General features: G+C 41.7%; 1 protein-coding gene across 1 annotated transcript; it reads left to right on the top strand.

Annotated features, from left to right (window-relative positions):
* Window positions 1-612: 612 nt before the first annotated feature.
* On the top strand, window positions 613-14,164 carry KCNV2 (potassium voltage-gated channel modifier subfamily V member 2). The gene is made up of 2 exons (XM_005507162.3): window positions 613-3,280; window positions 7,150-14,164. The coding sequence occupies exons 1-2, from the start codon at window positions 1,841-1,843 to the stop codon at window positions 7,423-7,425; spliced, it is 1,716 nt and encodes a 571-aa protein (XP_005507219.2). The 5' UTR covers window positions 613-1,840; the 3' UTR covers window positions 7,426-14,164.
* Window positions 14,165-18,301: the final 4,137 nt, after the last annotated feature.

Here is an 18,301-nt window from a genome sequence, read left to right as displayed (position 1 = left end):
CCCTTCCTGCACTGGCCTAGGTACATGTGGAATAATGAGCTGATGCTAAGAAGCTTATAACTCAAGGGCTAAGAGCACATCGAAGGAGCCATCCTCTTTTTGTGTGTCTCCCCCACTTTACAGGTGCTCCCAGTGATAAAGGGAAGAAGCCTGGATTTCAGTGTGCTCAAGTGTTACTGGAGATATTTGTGCCAGCTTAACCAGAGCTGAGGATGAAAGCTCCATCAAAACAAAGAGAAAACATCTCTCCTGTCCTGCTAGGTGCCTAGTTCGGCTTTATGATATTAAATGTGCCCTGCAAGAGAAATAAGAGCAGCTTTATTCTGTTTCTCAGGAGCTCATTAAGAATCACAGAATCACAGAATGTCAGGGATAAGAAAGGACTTCAAAAGATCATGTAGTCCAATCCCCCCGCTGGAGCAGGAACACTTAGATGACATTACACAGGAATGTGTACAAGTGGGTTTTGAATGTCTCCAGAGAAGGAGACTCCTCAATCTCCCTGGGCAGCCTGTTCCAGTGTCTGTTACGCTCACTGAGAAGTTTCTTCTCAAATTTAAGTGGAATCTCTTGTGTTACAGTTTGAACCCATTACCCCTTGTCTGAGTTCAGAATTGTGTTGTCACTGAGAAGAGCACTGGAACAGGCTGCCCAGGGAGGTTGTGGAGTCTCCTTCTCTGGAGACATTCAAAACCCGCCTGGACATGTTCCTGTGCGACCTCACCTAGGTGTTCCTGCTCCAGCAGGGGGATTGGACTAGATGATCTTTTGAGGTCCCTTCCAATCCCAAACACACTGTGATACTGTGATACTGTGAAGAGCCTGGCTCCATCCTCGTGACACTCACCCTCTATATATTTGTAAACATTCATAAGGTAACCCCTTAGTCTCCTCTTCTCCAAGCTAAAGAGACCCAGCTCCCTCAGCCTTTCCTCATAAGGGAGATGCTTCACTCCCTTCATCATCTTTGTTGCCCTGTGCTGGACTCTCTCCAGCAGTTCACTGTCCCTCTTGAACTGAAGAGCTTGAAGTGAAGTAGCATTCTGGAAACCCCTTAACACCCTCATCACTCTTTTCTGCTGTGTTCAGAGGAGCATGAGACCTACACTCCCAGAGCACAGCCAGAACTTCAAGCACAGACTGTGACTTTCCTCGGCCCTTAGCCAGATGGAGATGGTCTAATCAGGAATAAAAAGGGACAATTTTTATTTGTTCACCTTTGGAAAACATTTTAATAGCTACTGTAATGAATTTCTACCCATTAGCTGCATATCAATTATTCATTATTTTCATTAAGGAAAACAAAGACAGGATAGGCTCATGTGGATGAAAGAAATCTGTAATGTTCTCTCTCTCCCTCTCCCCATGCCCCCCACCTGCCCCTCATACGTTCTAACTTTGAGATTCTTCTTAATCCATATATACTTGAATTAGGAAAACATACGGTTTTTATTATCATAAAACTTTAGGCTTTTTTTTCCCCTACTGATTTTTCATAGATTTATGGATCCATAATCATTCACGTCACAGCCTGAGGGAGATGAGGCTGGAACAGGATAATAGCCCTTAAATCCCCTTCTCTAAGCACTCAGATCTTCCCTGTCAGCAAGATTAAAACGGGCAACAGCAGTCTTCATGTGTCTATATCCCACACAGAGCTTTCACAACAACTGGAGTGGTGGCTGGCAGGGAGAAAAATGCAGAACCTCTGCTGTGCGTGATACTACTGAGATAAAGAGAGAAGAAAACAGGATTGTCAGCCTTTGTAGTGTTGGAAAGGACTGTGCCAGTTCCTTGATCAGGTGAATGCAAAGAAGGGACAAGAGTAAGGAAAAATAGTATGTTGCAGTTTAACATGCAGCGACAGTTTCCTTTCCTAAAACATAAAGGCAGAGAAAGACAAGGACCAAATGTCCTCTTGCAGACCGACAAGGGGAAGGATACGGAAGGCATGCGTGTAGACAAGCAGAGTGTCTTTTCTGCTCCTGCTCCATTGAACTCCCAGCCCCTACTGCTCCTGGGACCTGAAGGGAATTACAACTATTATGTGGATGATGAAGATGAGGAAGACGAAGAAAAAGAACAAGGAAAATGGCCAAGCGGAGACGCTTTAGAGGGAGAAAACAAGCCCTCCTCATCCATTCCTTGCTCCCCTGCCCTTTCTCCTGGAAGCCCAGCCAAAGCTTACACTTCATCCGTGTTGAACATCAATGTCGGCGGCCAAAGCTATCGCCTCACCTACCAGGCAGTGGCCATCTATCCCAAGACTCGCCTGGGCCGCCTGGCTACCTCCACTGACCGTCGCTGCCAGCTGGGCCTGTGTGATGACTACGCTGCCCAGGTAGACGAGTATTTCTTTGATCGGGACCCAGCCGTCTTCCAGCTCGTGTACAACTTCTATGCCTCAGGGGTGCTGCGTGTGCGGGATGAGCTGTGCCCCCGCAGCTTCCTGGAGGAGCTGAGCTACTGGGGCGTGCGGCTCAAATACACACCTCGCTGTTGCCGCATCTGCTTTGAGGAGCGCCGTGATGAGCTGAGCGAGCAGCTGAAGGTCCAGCGTGAGCTGCGCTCCCAGGCAGAAGCTCAGGAGAACGAGCAGCTCTTCCACCACATGCGCTACTATGGTCCCCAGCGCTGGCGCCTCTGGAACCTCATGGAGAAGCCTTTCTCCTCTGTCACTGCCAAAGTGATGGCGGTGGCCTCCAGCTTCTTTGTGCTCATCTCTGTGGTGGCCCTGGCACTCAATACAGTGGAGGAGATGCAGCAGGTAGACCGGAAGAGTGGGGAGAGCCGGCCTGTCTTGGAGCACATTGAGACCCTGTGCATAGCGTTCTTCACACTGGAGTACCTGCTGCGCCTGGTTTCTACCCCAGACCTGCGCCGCTTTGCCAGCAGCGCCCTCAATGCAGTAGACCTCATTGCCATCCTGCCCCTCTACCTGCAGCTGCTACTTGAATGCTTTGCTGATGATGACCAGCCCCGAGGTCGGGGCTCTCAGCATGAGCACGATATCGAGAAGGTGGGACGGGTGGGCAAGGTAGGACAAGTTCTTCGCATCATGCGTCTCATGCGCATCTTCCGCATCCTCAAGCTGGCCCGCCACTCCACAGGGCTGCGTGCCTTTGGCTTTACTTTGCGCCAGTGCTACCAGCAGGTGGGCTGCCTTTTACTCTTCATTGCCATGGGCATCTTCGCCTTCTCTGCCATGGTCTACACCGTGGAGCACGATGTCTCCAGTACCAACTTCACCAGCATCCCTCATGCTTGGTGGTGGGCTGCCGTAAGTAAACACATCTCACCTTTCTGGGTAGCCAGAGATCTCTCTCCCTCTTCCCCTCCCCTTCCTTGCTAGAATCACTGACAGTCTTGAAAACAGCAGGCTCAGATCAGTGAACATCTGCTCCGAATTCTGAGCTTACAGGACATATGCACTCACTCACGCACACACACATAAGCACTCATTCACCTCTGTTGTAAGCCGAAATGAAGCCTTAATCAGGCAGACAGTGTTGAAATTCCTGTCTGACCAAATGTAGACACTACTAGCACTTTTAAAGAAGAAGTGAGCAAAGAGACAGGAACAATGATAACAACAATAATAATAATAATAATAATAGCTTGCATTGGCCTAGGTGGCTGGAGGTGGACAGAGGAGTTTCATTCTTATCCTTTTTGTAGATCTGCTCTGACCCATCGTACAACTGCAAGATGATAAATCATAGTTTATTAACTACAGTCTGGTCATGGAAACTTGCAAAGCTGAAGCCGTTGCAGATCTCTGGCTGTTAAAAATGCACTGGAACCAACAGTTGTTTCAGACAAGAGATTGTGTTCTGTTCCTTATGAGGCACATCTAAGGTGCATATCTGCACACACACAAAACATCGGTGGTTATTTATAGGGTTCCAGGTTTGCAGAGGAACAAATACAAAAAGAAACAGAATGGCTCAAGGGGCTGATAATGGGATAAACTGCCTTCTACATCTAGGTCACTGGTTTGAATCCCGTATCAGTCAGTACTGAGAGCTGGTTAATGTCACCTTGAATCTTTTTTTGCAACCTCTGCCAGAAAGAGTGTGATTTTAGTCCCATCCCAAGCACTTGGAGTGAGGATAACTGGCTGAATTTCAGCTGACAAGCTTCAGAAATGAAGACAGAATGACCTCGTTTCTAGAAACTGTCACTGGGTTAGTGCTCTAAGGTATTTAGACACATCTCGTTGAGAGGTCTGAACTATCACTGACCTGTATTATACCGTGTTATGTGGAGGGGTGTTAATTGAGGCAGCATTTTCTGGGCTGTTTGGTTTACATCTTTCAGGGGCATGAAGATGTAGACAGGAACACAGAGCTGTGAGATTTTTAAGTCCTCCACCTTGTTTAAGTGCCTCCTGGCTCTAGCACTGTTCTGGTAGCACTGTTACAGCATCCTAAACTCGAAATGCCCCTCTCAAGGACTCAGGAAGCAGTTCAGCTCCAGGCTTGGATTGCATTTAACACCCAAGGACAGACATACATTCATTTACAGAAGGCCAACCAATACTTCTCAAACTGTTGTGAGATCAAAACGATAGTTACATCCTTCAAGCTGAGCCACAAAAGCAAACAAAACACTTCTGGGTTTATCAAGACTAGCAGACAATGGAGAAGGAGATGCAGGCTCTAAGTATAGTAAATGCTTAACAGATAATCTTAATGCCCAAGTATGACAGTTTCAAAATCATCATTTTTACAGCAATCTTTTGGCAAGGAGGGGGGTGGTTTCATGAAGGACACTGGGGAGAGGGGAAAGTTGATCCCAGCCTGTGCTGCTGCCTATGGTATCTCAGAGCTGGAAAACAACAACTCTCTTATGCTGCAGAAGATGTATGGATATATAGCAGCCTGGATCAAAACATGGGGCAGGTAGACAGTGCAGGTGCTGAGAGAAGGCAAAGGGCCTGTATCTTGACTGTCCATAACTCTATGGCTTCTTCTAGTCTGTCATCACATCCATGTGATTTTGCAGCAGCTGATGCTGGCCTCTATAATCCATGTTTATGGCAGCGCCCCGGGAGCACTTCTGACCCCTGGGCCAGGCTATGGGGCTGGCTATGTCCCAGTCACTTCACTGGGGAAGGAAGCCCATGTAAATGGACAGGAAAGGAGTAAGATAATCATTTAGATACTTCTAATAAACCTATAGGACTATGACTATAGCATGAACTTTGCAATTCCAAGACATAAAACTCCTTTTAAAGCCTATTCATTCTTTGAGAGTGAAAATTAAGATTTTATTAATTTCATTAAAATCCAACAGTGTTCACTGCCTCACACACACAGGAGGACAAGTATCCATCCCGAACTGTCACAGGTGATGTAGAAGACTATGCCAGTGGAACAGAACCTTATCACAGGATAATGGTTTTGTCCTGGCTGGTAGAGATAAACATCTTGCCTTCATCTCAGTATTTATTTTTGGAGATATTTATCCTGTATTATCATTCAAATCCAGTGACTTAATTTCCATTAAACCAAGTGACTAATCCTTTTTATTCCACAGGAAGCACCAGGTGCATCCTACAAATGTGCTTACCCAGTGCTGTCTCATATACCCTAATGCTTTCTTCATTTGAAATAACATTTTATATAGCATGTTAGTGGATGGCAGGCTGCACACTGTGACCTTCCTAAGACTTATCTCAGTGCTAAAGCCACAGGGACATTACAGTGAAAGTCCTACTGCCTGTGATTTCTGTATCTGTTTCACAGATACACAGGGTGTGTCGAGACACTGTTAAAAAAAAAAATTAAAAATGAATTGGCTGAAAAAGATCCTTTGCACAGACTACAGGGTGCCAGATGGCAGAAACATGCAAGTTTTACCTGCCAGAGAAAAATACATTGTATTTACTAAATGTAAAAATTTTAAACAATCAAGAATTTTGCAGTGGAAGTAAATAAATAAAGTTGTTGTGTTCTGATTATTTGGCAGTACATCATTCATATATATCATCCACATAAGCAAACATCCATGAATTTTTGAAACTAAATTTTACAAAGAAGCTATTGCAGTATTTGGTATAGTACCAGGTACATATAAAACACAATTCCTTCATACGTCCACAGGCTAAAAACATAAAATGGTCATGGTTGAGAAGAAAAAAGTCTATGAAACAATGTAGACAATATGATGGTAAGATATACAGATTCATATAAAGTGGATATACTTAAAAAAACAACAAACAAAAAAAAAGAAACAAATAAAAACCAAAACCAAACAAAAAAAAACCCTCCCAAAGTCTTCTTCAAATGAGAATTCAGTAAAAATTTCCCACCTGGGTACCTGTCAGCTAAAACAAACAGGAATATTCCCTACTGAAAGCACGCATACATCTTACTTTTGTAACCTCTGACATATAGCTCAACAAGAAGATCAAACAATTTAGCCCTATATATATATATATGTTGCAAGCATACACTGTGACCAAAATTTTCCAGGCAACAGAGAAAGATCTTTGTTTTTTCCAGAGCTCCTTGTAGGTATGTAACTATTAAAGGGGATTTTATCTAGAAACTTCAGTGTCCTGGCTCACTTCTTCCTCTAGTGTAAACACTATAAAAATATATTTCAAATTAGCTGAAGCTTTTCATGTGTTTTTCATTGTTTCATAAAATATATATGATAAACAAAGGTAATACTGAAAATACAACCCACAGAATAAGTCTCAAAATACTGAGTTTTATAAGCACACTGGATTTAAACACAGAACATCTGTTCCGAGTAACACGATGAGGGCGCAGGGCTGCGGTTATCTGGATTTGCGCACTCGGGGAGCCAGCTCTATCCACTCTTCGCAGCCGGGCAAATGCACCTTCTGCACAGGCTGGTGCAGAAATTGTTTGCAAATTCCCTCTGCAGGACAGAGCTTTTAAAAATCCTCCTGAATGTCATCAAACTGCTCTGCTGCCTTTCTTTACTGCATGAGAGGGAGAGTTTTTTAATTGGGGATTTTTGCATACGATGGACAGTACAGAAAAGAAGGCAGCAGAGGATACTTCAGATTTATGATTCAAAGTACAAAAATGCTAGCTTTAAAATTGTCCCTGATCCCTGAGCATACCTGTTTGTACGCTTCTTCTAATAAGCTGAATGTTGGTTTGCCTGTAGGTCAGCATCTCCACAGTGGGATACGGAGACATGTGTCCAGAAACTCACCTTGGCCGCCTGTTTGCTTTCCTCTGTATCGCGTTTGGAATAATCCTGAATGGCATGCCCATCTCCATTCTCTACAACAAATTCTCAGATTATTACAGCAAGCTGAAGGCCTACGAGTACACAGCTCTCAAGAAAGAAAGGGGAAAGGTGGAGTTTACACGGAGAGCCATAAAGAAATTGTCCGAATGCTGTGGAGAACATGTAACACACCATTTGTCACACCACTGATATGATTTGTGGCTTGGATGTTGTGAGGGAACAGAGGAGATGAATGATGAAGAGAAACAGATCAGCCAGGCTGACTGAAGATAAACTGAGAAGGCCAAAAGTAACAAAAGTAGATGGTGAGATCTGTTTTAAAGGGGATTTTTTTTTGTTGTTTTTGTTTTAGGTTTTTTTTTGTTTTTTTTTTTTGTTTTTTTTTTAAGGCTTAGGTTACAACATAGAACAACAGATTATTTTTCTTGGCTTTTTTTTGGCCGTAAACAGCACTTAAGCACTCCTCAACTGAATGACACTCTTGAGATTAACCACCCAGCAACTCTGAATTAGACCCACATGAAAATGTAAGCCCCTGCTACTGATTAGACCCACAATAATCAAACAAAAGGAAAACAAATTGCTGCCATTAAGGGTCAGCCACCTTGCTGCTGTCAGTGCAGTCTCAAAAATTAAACAAATAGAATACTCAATATATTGACTGCATTGCTGAAATTGTTTTTCCACCAGCTTTCAAAAACAGGAAAACAGCCCAGAGCATTTACCTTAATATTAGCAGAATCTATACTCCTTAAGCTTTCAGCTTCTCTTTCCACTGTCAGATAGCTATGCTTCACAGTTCTATTTTTATTTTCCAAATGCAGCCCTGAAAATTATTCCTGTTTTCATACCTAGGCAAGCAACACACTGCTTTTAGTATTTCCCCCACACACACCTCCATTATCATCTTTCATTATGCCAAGAACAAGGGAATAAGTCTGGAGGCTGAGTTGATAAATGTCACTGATCAATTTTGAAAACATTTCCAAACCAAAACCTTTGTTAGATATAGGATTAAGTGATAAACTAAATTTCTTTTGCAGCATTTAATGTATCTACTTATTGGATAGTTAGAATAATAACAGGCATATCACAGGATATAAATGTTAGAGCAGCATTTAAAAAAATCAAATGAAACATGTAACGGATAATATCTCCTAAAGACTTTTTATACAAAGGATCTTATCAGCATTTATCTGTAACCAATTTTAAATATAATTTAAAGTTAGGATACTTTTCCGGTACACACAGTCACTGAGGACGCAATTCTGACACTGCAGCCCACACCATGAGTACCTTAATTCCTTGGATTATTAAGCCTTCCTGCACAGCTGGATGCAATTTCTCACACATCAGAAATTCAACCCCAAAACCTATGTAACAAATAACAACAACAATTAAAGGGAATCAGAGTTGCAGGATCAGTTTCACGGCATATCAGCAACAGTCATACCAGTTTAGAAATACTGACCTGAATAACGTATCTGAAAGAAAGGTTCTTTTATTGATACGCAGATACAGATAGAATTTTTTAAGTGGTAACAAAAAGAACCAATGGTAACCATCACTCATATGACCCATGGCTGATAGTCAGCAGCATTCTTGCTGCAAGAAAGCCTGATGGCAGGGATGCATATTAAAATTATTGAACTCTCATGTTGTCTGTGCTGCCCTGCAGAATGCAAATGGCTGCATTCAAATCTCAGAGCCACACTGGAGACAATAGTGTGAAGCTTACTCTTTGGACAGCTGAGGGTGATAAAGTTCATTAATTTTGCCATGTCCATGCAAATTGTGTCAAGCACAGGGACATTTGTCCTTTCAATGGTGAGAAGATAATTAGTAACCAAGTTGCTCTTCTCATTCTCTACCTCCAGACAAACGTATCATAAGCCCATCTGTCATTTTGTTCTTTAGGAATGACAGTCAGCACATTGTGTGCTGATCAGCTCTGTTAAAAGCTAAACCATGTCTTTAAGGCACAGCTGAGCCCTGGGAGTTGAATGTGATAGATGTTTGCTGTTCAGGACTGCACACAAAGCAGCAGGCGCAATCCTGGCACTCACTGAGAAGAATAGCTGCTTTACTTTGGCTCTAGGGATGGTTTGAATTTGCATGGCCCTTCTGCACAGCAACAACAGGATGAGGAGCTTTCTGAAGCCGCAGGAAGCCTCTCTGTTAGGCCCCCACTGCAGTGAGGTGAGGTGGCAGGTTACAAGCATGCAAAAGCACAATTGTGTGTTATTTTCAACATGCAGCTTGGGTTAGATTCATTTAAAGGACTTAAACGTCGGTGATTACTCAACTTTTCAAGTTATGTGGCACCCTAAATTAATTTCCTTGTCTGGAGGAAACAGTGCTTGCGTGTACCACACAGATGGGATGCAGATGCTCAGGCTTGCCTGGCAAGATCAGCAGCTTCTTGCCACCTGGAGAAATCCAGAGCCTGAGCATTTCCTCTGCTGAGGCTGGACTTCCTCATAGCCTCCGACTTGACACAAACCACCGGCCTCATTTTCCACCCCATTTCCCTGACATGCAGGACCCACTGAAGTAGATGTTCTTCCAGACATATAAGACTTTCCACCCAAAACATGAGCAGGAGGAAAAGGACTGTTTCTATTAACCAGGAGTCAGAATTGAATGCTCTCAGCAAGTGCTTTCTTATCTCTCCAACGAGACTTTAATGCACAAGTCCCATAGTTCTGCTCTAACCATTCAAATACAGCTTGGAGTGCGTCTCTCCCACCCCTCTAACTGAAGTTGTTCCACTTTGCACCAAGTAACAATAACAACCCACCAGTGACAGAGAAAGATTATACAGCTTGGTGTTTGTAGCACTCAGCTGGGGGAAAACCTGAGGGTCACAGTCCCCTCTTCAATAAAGAGCTCTGAATACACCCTGACCAAACACTCACTCTCCCCTGGCCCAAGCAATCTTTGGATGAATGATTTAGACCGGGAAGACTCCAGAGTCAGTCCCTGGCACCGTGCTGCCACAGAAAGGCAAGACTCTTACTTAGAGAACCCTGCAGGGTAATGGCCATGGGCCAAAACACTTCCCAATACGGATGAGGAGAAGAAGACATTGTAACCAGTACCACCAGGTCCCATCTGGGTACTGTGAACACCAAGGCCATCATACCTCACGCAGCTCAGCTCAGCAGCTGCCTCACTGTCTTTCTCAGTGCACTTTGCCCCTCATCCCTCTGCTGTCCAGTCCAACCATCTTGCTGATGGCAGCTTTGGTACCTTTTTGATTCTTCTGTGCTCTGACTCAACACACAAATGTGACAGTTTTGGGGATCCTTGGTTGTTTCTTGACCTAGCTCTTGACAAGTGCTAGAGCTGACTCAGGATCCATGGTAGCAGCATGCAGTCTGGAAGACAGACCTCTGGCAACTGCCTCATGAAAAATAAGCAGAAAGCTACAAAAAGCTGCTGTTTTTCTGCTTTGTACTCCCTGGCTCACGTGCTCTGCTGCATTCAGCAGTTAAATAGGTCCCTAGTGGAGTAAGGCATTTTTCAGCGAACTGAAAGTTGGTTTTTTTTTTGTTTGGTTGTTGGTGGTGGTTGTGGTTGTTTATTTGTTTCAATCAAAGACTCATCATTTTACTTCCTGGATTACCTTATGAAGCTTTCTGCCTCGTAGTTTAACTAATCTTATTTTAGGGGTGACAAGCTTAAGTCTGTGCATTTCAACAGGAAAGAGTATGCACAAAGTCGACATACCACTATACCAGCCAGACGTTCTGAATGCCCAGAGGTCTGACAGTACCAGCCTTTTCTGTGGATGGATACTAGCAAGGTCCTCCCACAAGGTTGTCTCCTCCCATGAGAGCCTGTGTGAGGCTGGAGGACCTCTAGCCAGCTAAGAGGAAGGAAGCTCATATGATGATACCCAAAACTAACGCAGAAGAGCCTTGGTTATCTTGGTTACTTGATTGCCACAGGGCTTTGACAATCAAAAGATTTCAAAATAACCACATCAAGGGAAAATGTGCCTGCATACAGCAAAGATGGGCAATAGTAATAAAGCTAAAGTAGATATGGCTTGTTTTATGAGGTATTAATTTGGCATAGCTAAGTTATTGGGGAAACAGGGTGGAGGATTCTCAAGCCACTGAGAAATTAAACTTCTCTGAATGTGATCGTGCTGAGGACTTCTTTTTTTAACTGATTGCTGATATTAATGAGCCCCAGAGGGAGAAGTGAAGTATATTCTCTAATTATGTTTCACTACAGACTTAGCAAATATGTTGTCTTTGGTAGACAAAAACCAGTCAGTTTATGTGGATGGCCTGGCTTCATTATAGGACAACTAGGTGTTGTTTCTTCTATTCATTTCAGGCCTAGGAACTATAGAGAAAAGAAAAAAAATAAAAAGGAGAAAAAAAAATAAGAGTGGGCTTGGTAGAAATTTAAAGAGCCTGTCCCTACATGAGGCAGTGGAAAGAATTCCAATTAGAATATATGCTTACACAAATCCTTGTCTTAGAAGAACATCGCTTTTTCAATGCAATTTAGCAGCTGTTTGCTTTCCTCATTCAGAAAGATAGCACTTAAAGGGGTCGCTACAGTACAGCCACAGATTAACAGGCATCTGGTGCTATTCCCAGGCTTCTAAGGTAAAGCGCAAAATTCTGTCTTTAAATACGCATAATTTTGGGGATTATAAACTAGGTATACTTCAATGTTTTAGGAGAAAAATAATTACTATCTGCAAGGCTAGGAAGGAAAAATGGTTTCCTTGCTTAAAAAATAGCTTCAACTGTTTAGCATGTTCTGTTTTTATGTTATGTAAAAATATTTGATTCATGCTTATCCGCTATTTACGAAACCTTTATTAACTTCTTTATTCAGTAGTAGAGAAATTACATGGCATTTGACTGTAATCCAGCTCCTTATCTTGTGTTGAAAAAGGGAAAGGTCGGAGGTACTAGCTTTTTATGTACTTAGGTAATTTAATGGAAATATGCTGAGAAAAATTAAAGCATTCTGCAGGTAGCTTCTGAGGTAGAGATTATCAAGCTTTTTAAATAAAACTTGTCAGAGGCTAATTCTACCCTACAAAATGACTCCGCACTGTCATTCTAACTTCTGAAGCAGATTTGCTCCATTTATAAGCAAAAGCATTTCCTCCTTGCTAATAACCAGGTGAAAAAGTGCCATACTTAACAGTCAGTCTTTCACTTCCAGTAGTAACTGTTCTTCAGGCCACCACATACCCATGCAGCACTATTCCCTCCACTGGTTCTGGCACAGGAGATGCCTGGGAAGCACTTGGGCTGCCAGCTGGCAAAGAGAGGCAGAACCTGCTCTGGCTGCCGAGCTGACATAGCTCTGCATGACCAAAAACAGGTAGCACCGTCACTGAAAATGTCTGTTTTCAAAGGAACTTCTCAATATCCATATAAGAAGAGCCTTGCTCAATAGGACAGGTTTTTTTATATTACCAGAAACTACATATGGAGGCAAAGCCTTGGGCTGCAGATGAATGCCATAGTCCACCCGTAACATCAAGGCTGGGCTCTGAAGTGATCAAGTCTTTGTGATCAAGCCCTGGCATAAGATGGATCGATACTGACATCAAAGGGACTCCATATTCCTCAAGTCTCCTTCAGCCAATGCTTGAGGGTCAGACTGGTCTGACTTCCAAATACTTTAACATCCAAATATTTCATTTGGATAAGCAAACAGAAAAAAAAAAAAAAAAAGTTCCAGAAATTCAGGAAAATTCAGGCAATCACACACAGGTTGCGACAGCACGTCCTGCTGTGATGGGGGACCACAACACCTCGTGAGGAAGAAGTGGGTCTCCTTGGGGAAAGTACAGTCCCTTTCATGCAAAATTGTTCAGTGCTGCCGCCCAGAGGTTACAGGCTGCCAGGTTGTTATTTTCCTTAAAAAAAGAATAAATCTAATGGCTGCTACCTGCTGTTGGCTGGCTCTGCTCTGCTGCATCTTCCTCAGGTACAGTCTACCGAAAGCCTGGAGTCCTGTCAGCAAGAGTGTTCACAATAACGTAAAACTTAATCTATATTGCAAAGTCTATATTATCATCACTGTGAACTAAATGAATCTTCAATCTAATGCTGCATTAATTACACTGGAGATTCATTTCCCCATTCCTTCTGTTCTAGGCAGATCTGGATGACACCAGGATATGTTTAATACTCAGTTTGCATATTTCTAGAACAGTTTAAAAAACAAAATTATCATCACTTAACACCAGAAAATTAGCCAGGGAACACCAAAGGTCAAGGTAAAGTTACTTTAACAATAGGTTGAATTGATTGTTTTAGATAAATAGGGAGTATTGTCCAGGTTTTTATTGATGGGATTTAACAGAAGCAGTCAAAACACAGGTCTCAACCACCTGTCATTCCACCTTGTGGTACAGCAGATTTAAAACAATACTGATTTCCTGGATGTGTTTTTCCATGCAATACAATGTATGTTCTTCTAAATCTGCACACACTGAAGAGACAACAGGGCTGTTTTATACACAGATTTGAAATACAAGTTTGATCATACAGTTCAATAAACCTAAAAGATGAATTTGATCCCCTGCAAAGAGAATGTCTGCTCCTGGCCAGCATCAGACTTCACGCAACACTGCTGCTTAGCTTGTGCTGTAGTGTTCAAGCAGGTTCCCCTTTGTTCAGTGCATTTTACCAGCTCACTAACAGAAACTAATTCAACAAGATTCTATGCAGAACACCACACACAAATCTCTAACAGGTTTGTGAACTGAACCAGTTTAGTGAATAGCCTGAGAAATGCCAGAGCCACCGTAATGAGAAGGCTGCAGAATCTTCTGTTCAAAGGCAGAAGGAAAAACACCACTGACTCTCATTGCAGCAAGCAAGCTGCTGGATTCAAAATTGCATTTATTAGGCCAGCTGAGGAGCTGGAGAAGAGAGAAGGACACAGAAGGCGGTAAGCAGACTGTTCCTGTTTCACCTCATTCCACAGGCCTCCACTACACTTACACAGCTGTAATACAGCTAATACACTTGCATTGTCCCGCTGCAATTCGCTGTGGCATCATTGCTTTTCAAAGGCAACTTTCCTTCTGCAACAAGTTCTTTTTCCCCAATCTCTTCTCCTTCAGAAATCTGCAAATACCTGCTTGTTTCCAGGTTCAGTTTGTTGGTACAGCACAGGAGGCCTCTTCTTGACGTGCCTGCCTTCTCTCTGTGTTTCTCTCTGCACACTGTCCCCTCTGCTTTTAATACAAATTCTATCACAAAATTCACTTTCTGATCAAGTCAGATCGATTCTCTGTGATAAAGTTCACTGTTACAGATGCAGATTCACTATGTTAGTGCATTATCCTAAGGCATTTTGAGTAACTGTCTGAAAACAAATTTTCATGTACAGTTTCAGTTCATCATGCAGAATTCTGAGTAAAACAGTGGTTAGTCCAGTTCAACCACAACACTTTCCTTTTGCAAAAATAAAATGGTTTTGGCTTCATTCGTACCTGTCTCTATTATTATATTTATGTTATTTTTTTTAAGCTAAAAATAAGCTTGGTTTACTGAAATGTACATTGCTTATCTCATTTTGTTTTCACAAACAAAAAAATCATTTTGTGGGAAGAGAGTTAAAAACAACATGGCACAAGTTACTTGATAGAAAGCAAAGCCTACATATTGCAGCAATTACATTCTGAGGGGCATCACACTGCCTAAGAGCAGACAACATATGCAGAAATTTTACATTTTAGTGCACCACACCAAGATTAAAGGACAAAGTGCAACTGACAGCAGGCACTTGAAGTGCACCCACAGCAGAAGAAAACAGGTGATTTGAGATGCACCGTTACAGTGCTTGTTCCATTTGCTCTGTCAGTAACTGCGTGCCTCCAGGGCCGGTTCCAATGTGCACTTTGAACACCCAAGCAGTAATTGAAAGAGGCAAATGTTCAGACAGTGTGAAGCTGAATCATCATCTGTGAGAGCAAATGTCCTCCAAATTAGCCATGGTGCTGTCTAAAATAGGACATTTTAAAAGGGAAATCACTGGTGCTTCATGGAGGCTGGTGAGCAGCTCCAACCCCAGTAGCTCACTCATGACTAGGCCTTGGCTAATAAAATACCCTGAAATTTGACATGTAAAACTGCAAGTTCAACAATTTCTAATTCTTTTGAAGATAAATCATTCAGACACTTCTCAAAAATGTTTTTGAATTGGTACTGCCTGTTCTTTTCACTGTACACTATGAAAAGACTTGGAATTTGATTTGTGCAATGAACATTTAAATGAATCTGTTTTAAAGATACAAGAAACGGAAAAAACAAACAACAATAATCCTTTTACTTTTAGTATCTGTTTAGTACTATGTATATTTTTTTTTAGACATAGTGCAGGTAGAAAAGCTAAAGTGCCAAGTGGTGAGCATGAGGGTATGGCCTTGTGTTCACTCTGATAAATCTACAACACCCTGTGTGCATTTTCTGCTTTTGAAGAAAAGGTAAGTTGGTGGAGTCAGAGGAAAAACATAACACTGCTTGTTCTTTGTAGCTCCTGCCGTTAGAAGCAAAGGGGAAAGCTGGTCCTTTCATACCTTAAACCAAGAAGTATTAAGTTGCAATAGTACCTACCTGTATTTCCAAGCGAATAGGAAATACACTATTACACACTAATATACACTATTACCAAAGTAATGGGTCCTCTAAGAACCAAAAATAATAATCACCACCATTTCTGCCCTAAACTGCCCTAGAATTCACAATGATTAAATATTCACTGTTCACCCTCCAACTTCTGCTGCATACAGTGAGAGATGTTGGCTCTGGATGGCCAGAGGGACAGTCCCTTCACCTCTGAATGGTGTCTTTAAAACCTTTAGTACCTTTAGTACCTCCCATAACCTCCTTCTCCTCTCCTTCCATAAGATTATTTCAGAATTCGGTTTCAATTGACACTGGAGACACACCTTAACAGTAAAATTTATGCTTTATCCCTGCTAGGAAAATCGTAGCATCAGCAGCATAACCTTAATTGATGTCTATTTAATCAAGAGTGGCATTTCTCAAATTGTGATAAGGAAAATGAGTAGTCAGTCACTCTAAATTACTACATGTAGTTTAAAATAAATCACATACATAGTCTCAAAAATGCAAATACACTGCCTGGTAGACATTCAGCTGAAGTAATGGGAATTAAAGCACACATCAAAGCCTCAAATCAGATTCACCTAAGCAGACACTCTCACATAGGTATTAATAAACTGAATAGCAAAAAGCTATGTTTAGCTATGACTTACTTTCATTGTCCCCTTGAATTTTCTTGATTGGAAATAAGTGCCAGATTCTAAGTAGTAGTTTATTCCCTTCAATAACCTGAAAATGGAGAAGGGTTTTATCAGATTATCTTTTTTTTTCCACTGCTTTACTCTGCCCTTAATTGTTCAGTCACAAATATATCGCGTATTTCATTCAGGTTGGGTTTTTTGGAAGTAACTGAGAGTTCTTTAGAAACAGTTAACTACAGTTTAAATTCATTAACTTTTGCTAATTAAAATGATCTGGTTTATTACCACAACAGAAAATCCTGTTACAGAAACTAATGAGCTGCAACCTTCAGTAACTGAGAAGACGTGTTTACAGGCATGAACACTTAATGCCAGTGCCAATCACATCTAATTGGGATTAACCTTAAAGTATTCAGTACTACTCATAAGCTTAGGTGGAATTAGAGGGAAGCACAGTCAGCAAAGTATCAGTAAATAAACAGATACCAACATTAGAAAGATTTCTCCTAACTGTGATGTTCATGTATTGCTTAAATTAACCTAAGTAAACTACAAATTAGAATTGTGTTTATGATCTTTTTAAAAAAATTGCCTATTCAGGTATCTTGCTTTTTTTTTTTTTAATACTAAAAGCTGTTCCTCCTAGACACTGAGAAGCTAGAGATTACTTATCAAGATGAAACAATGTACTTCATTCCTTTGGCTAAACTATTTATACTTGAACATACACATCTAGAAAACGTACTTTTAGCACCTGTATACATAGAGGAGCTCCCAAGGAACCAGAGTATTTCACCTCATGCTATGGGTGCCAATCTGAAGCCTCAGATCTGGTCTTCACTGGTACTGAGAACCCCAGCTCCCCATGGACTGTAGGAGCAGCTGTGGATCACCATGATGTCTGACAATAAATCAGTAATTTAGAAGACTGAAATACGTGAAACACAGAAACTTAAAGCCAGTTTACTTAACCACTGGCAACTTCTAGTTAGTTGCATTGTATTTTATGTTGAGGAAGCTGTATTTTAGGAGAAATAACGGGAAACTATCAGCTACTAGATGTGGAGGTCCCTCCTGTCAGGGTAAGCAACAGTAGAAAGTGACTCCTACAGCTGAAAATTTAATTAATTTGGTCCTCTGCATCAGTCTGTCACCACGGCATTACACACCACCAGGGTATTGTATGAATGCCCTACTAGGAAAGGGTTTTGTGTTGTTTACTTAAAATTAAAAAAAAACAAAAACCCAATATTGACTTGTTTTTTCTAAATCAAAAGAGGATACAGCAGAAATAAAGCAGACACTTATTTGATATCATGCAGAAGTAAATTTATCCCTCTCCTATTACAAGGAAGACCTAAGGCTGCCCCCCCACCCCCCAGATCCCTCTGGTTTATTAGGGTCTTAAAGTCTGTGCTTTTCAGAAGACTTAAGAAAAACAAAAACCAAACTGTGTTCCATTGAAACAGTCAGCCTCTCCTTCAGGATCTTCTTTGAAAAAAGTCAGATACACTATTTTCGTTCTATTCTTGTTAATTCCTGAAGGATGAGAGCCTCCCGTCACTCCCTCTCAGGGTAAGAATGGGACTTGACCTGCTTTTCTGCTCTGTTTTTTGAGGAAATCGGGAGGGAAGGGGATTAAGAACAAATGTATTTGCCTAGTACACAAGAATATCTCCAGAACAGATGCTTCTGTTTCTATGGTAACTGTGACAACATACACACAAATACTCACAACACTCGGAAGATTTTTTTGCAAGTTATCAGGAAAGATTTAACTTCTTGATTACATCAGGAGTT

Source organism: Columba livia, chromosome Z, assembly GCF_036013475.1.
Source record: "Columba livia isolate bColLiv1 breed racing homer chromosome Z, bColLiv1.pat.W.v2, whole genome shotgun sequence".
Classification (NCBI taxonomy): domain Eukaryota; kingdom Metazoa; phylum Chordata; class Aves; order Columbiformes; family Columbidae; genus Columba; species Columba livia.
The sequence above is the reverse complement of the archived record's forward strand: the minus strand, read 5'-3'. Positions and strand labels throughout refer to the sequence as shown.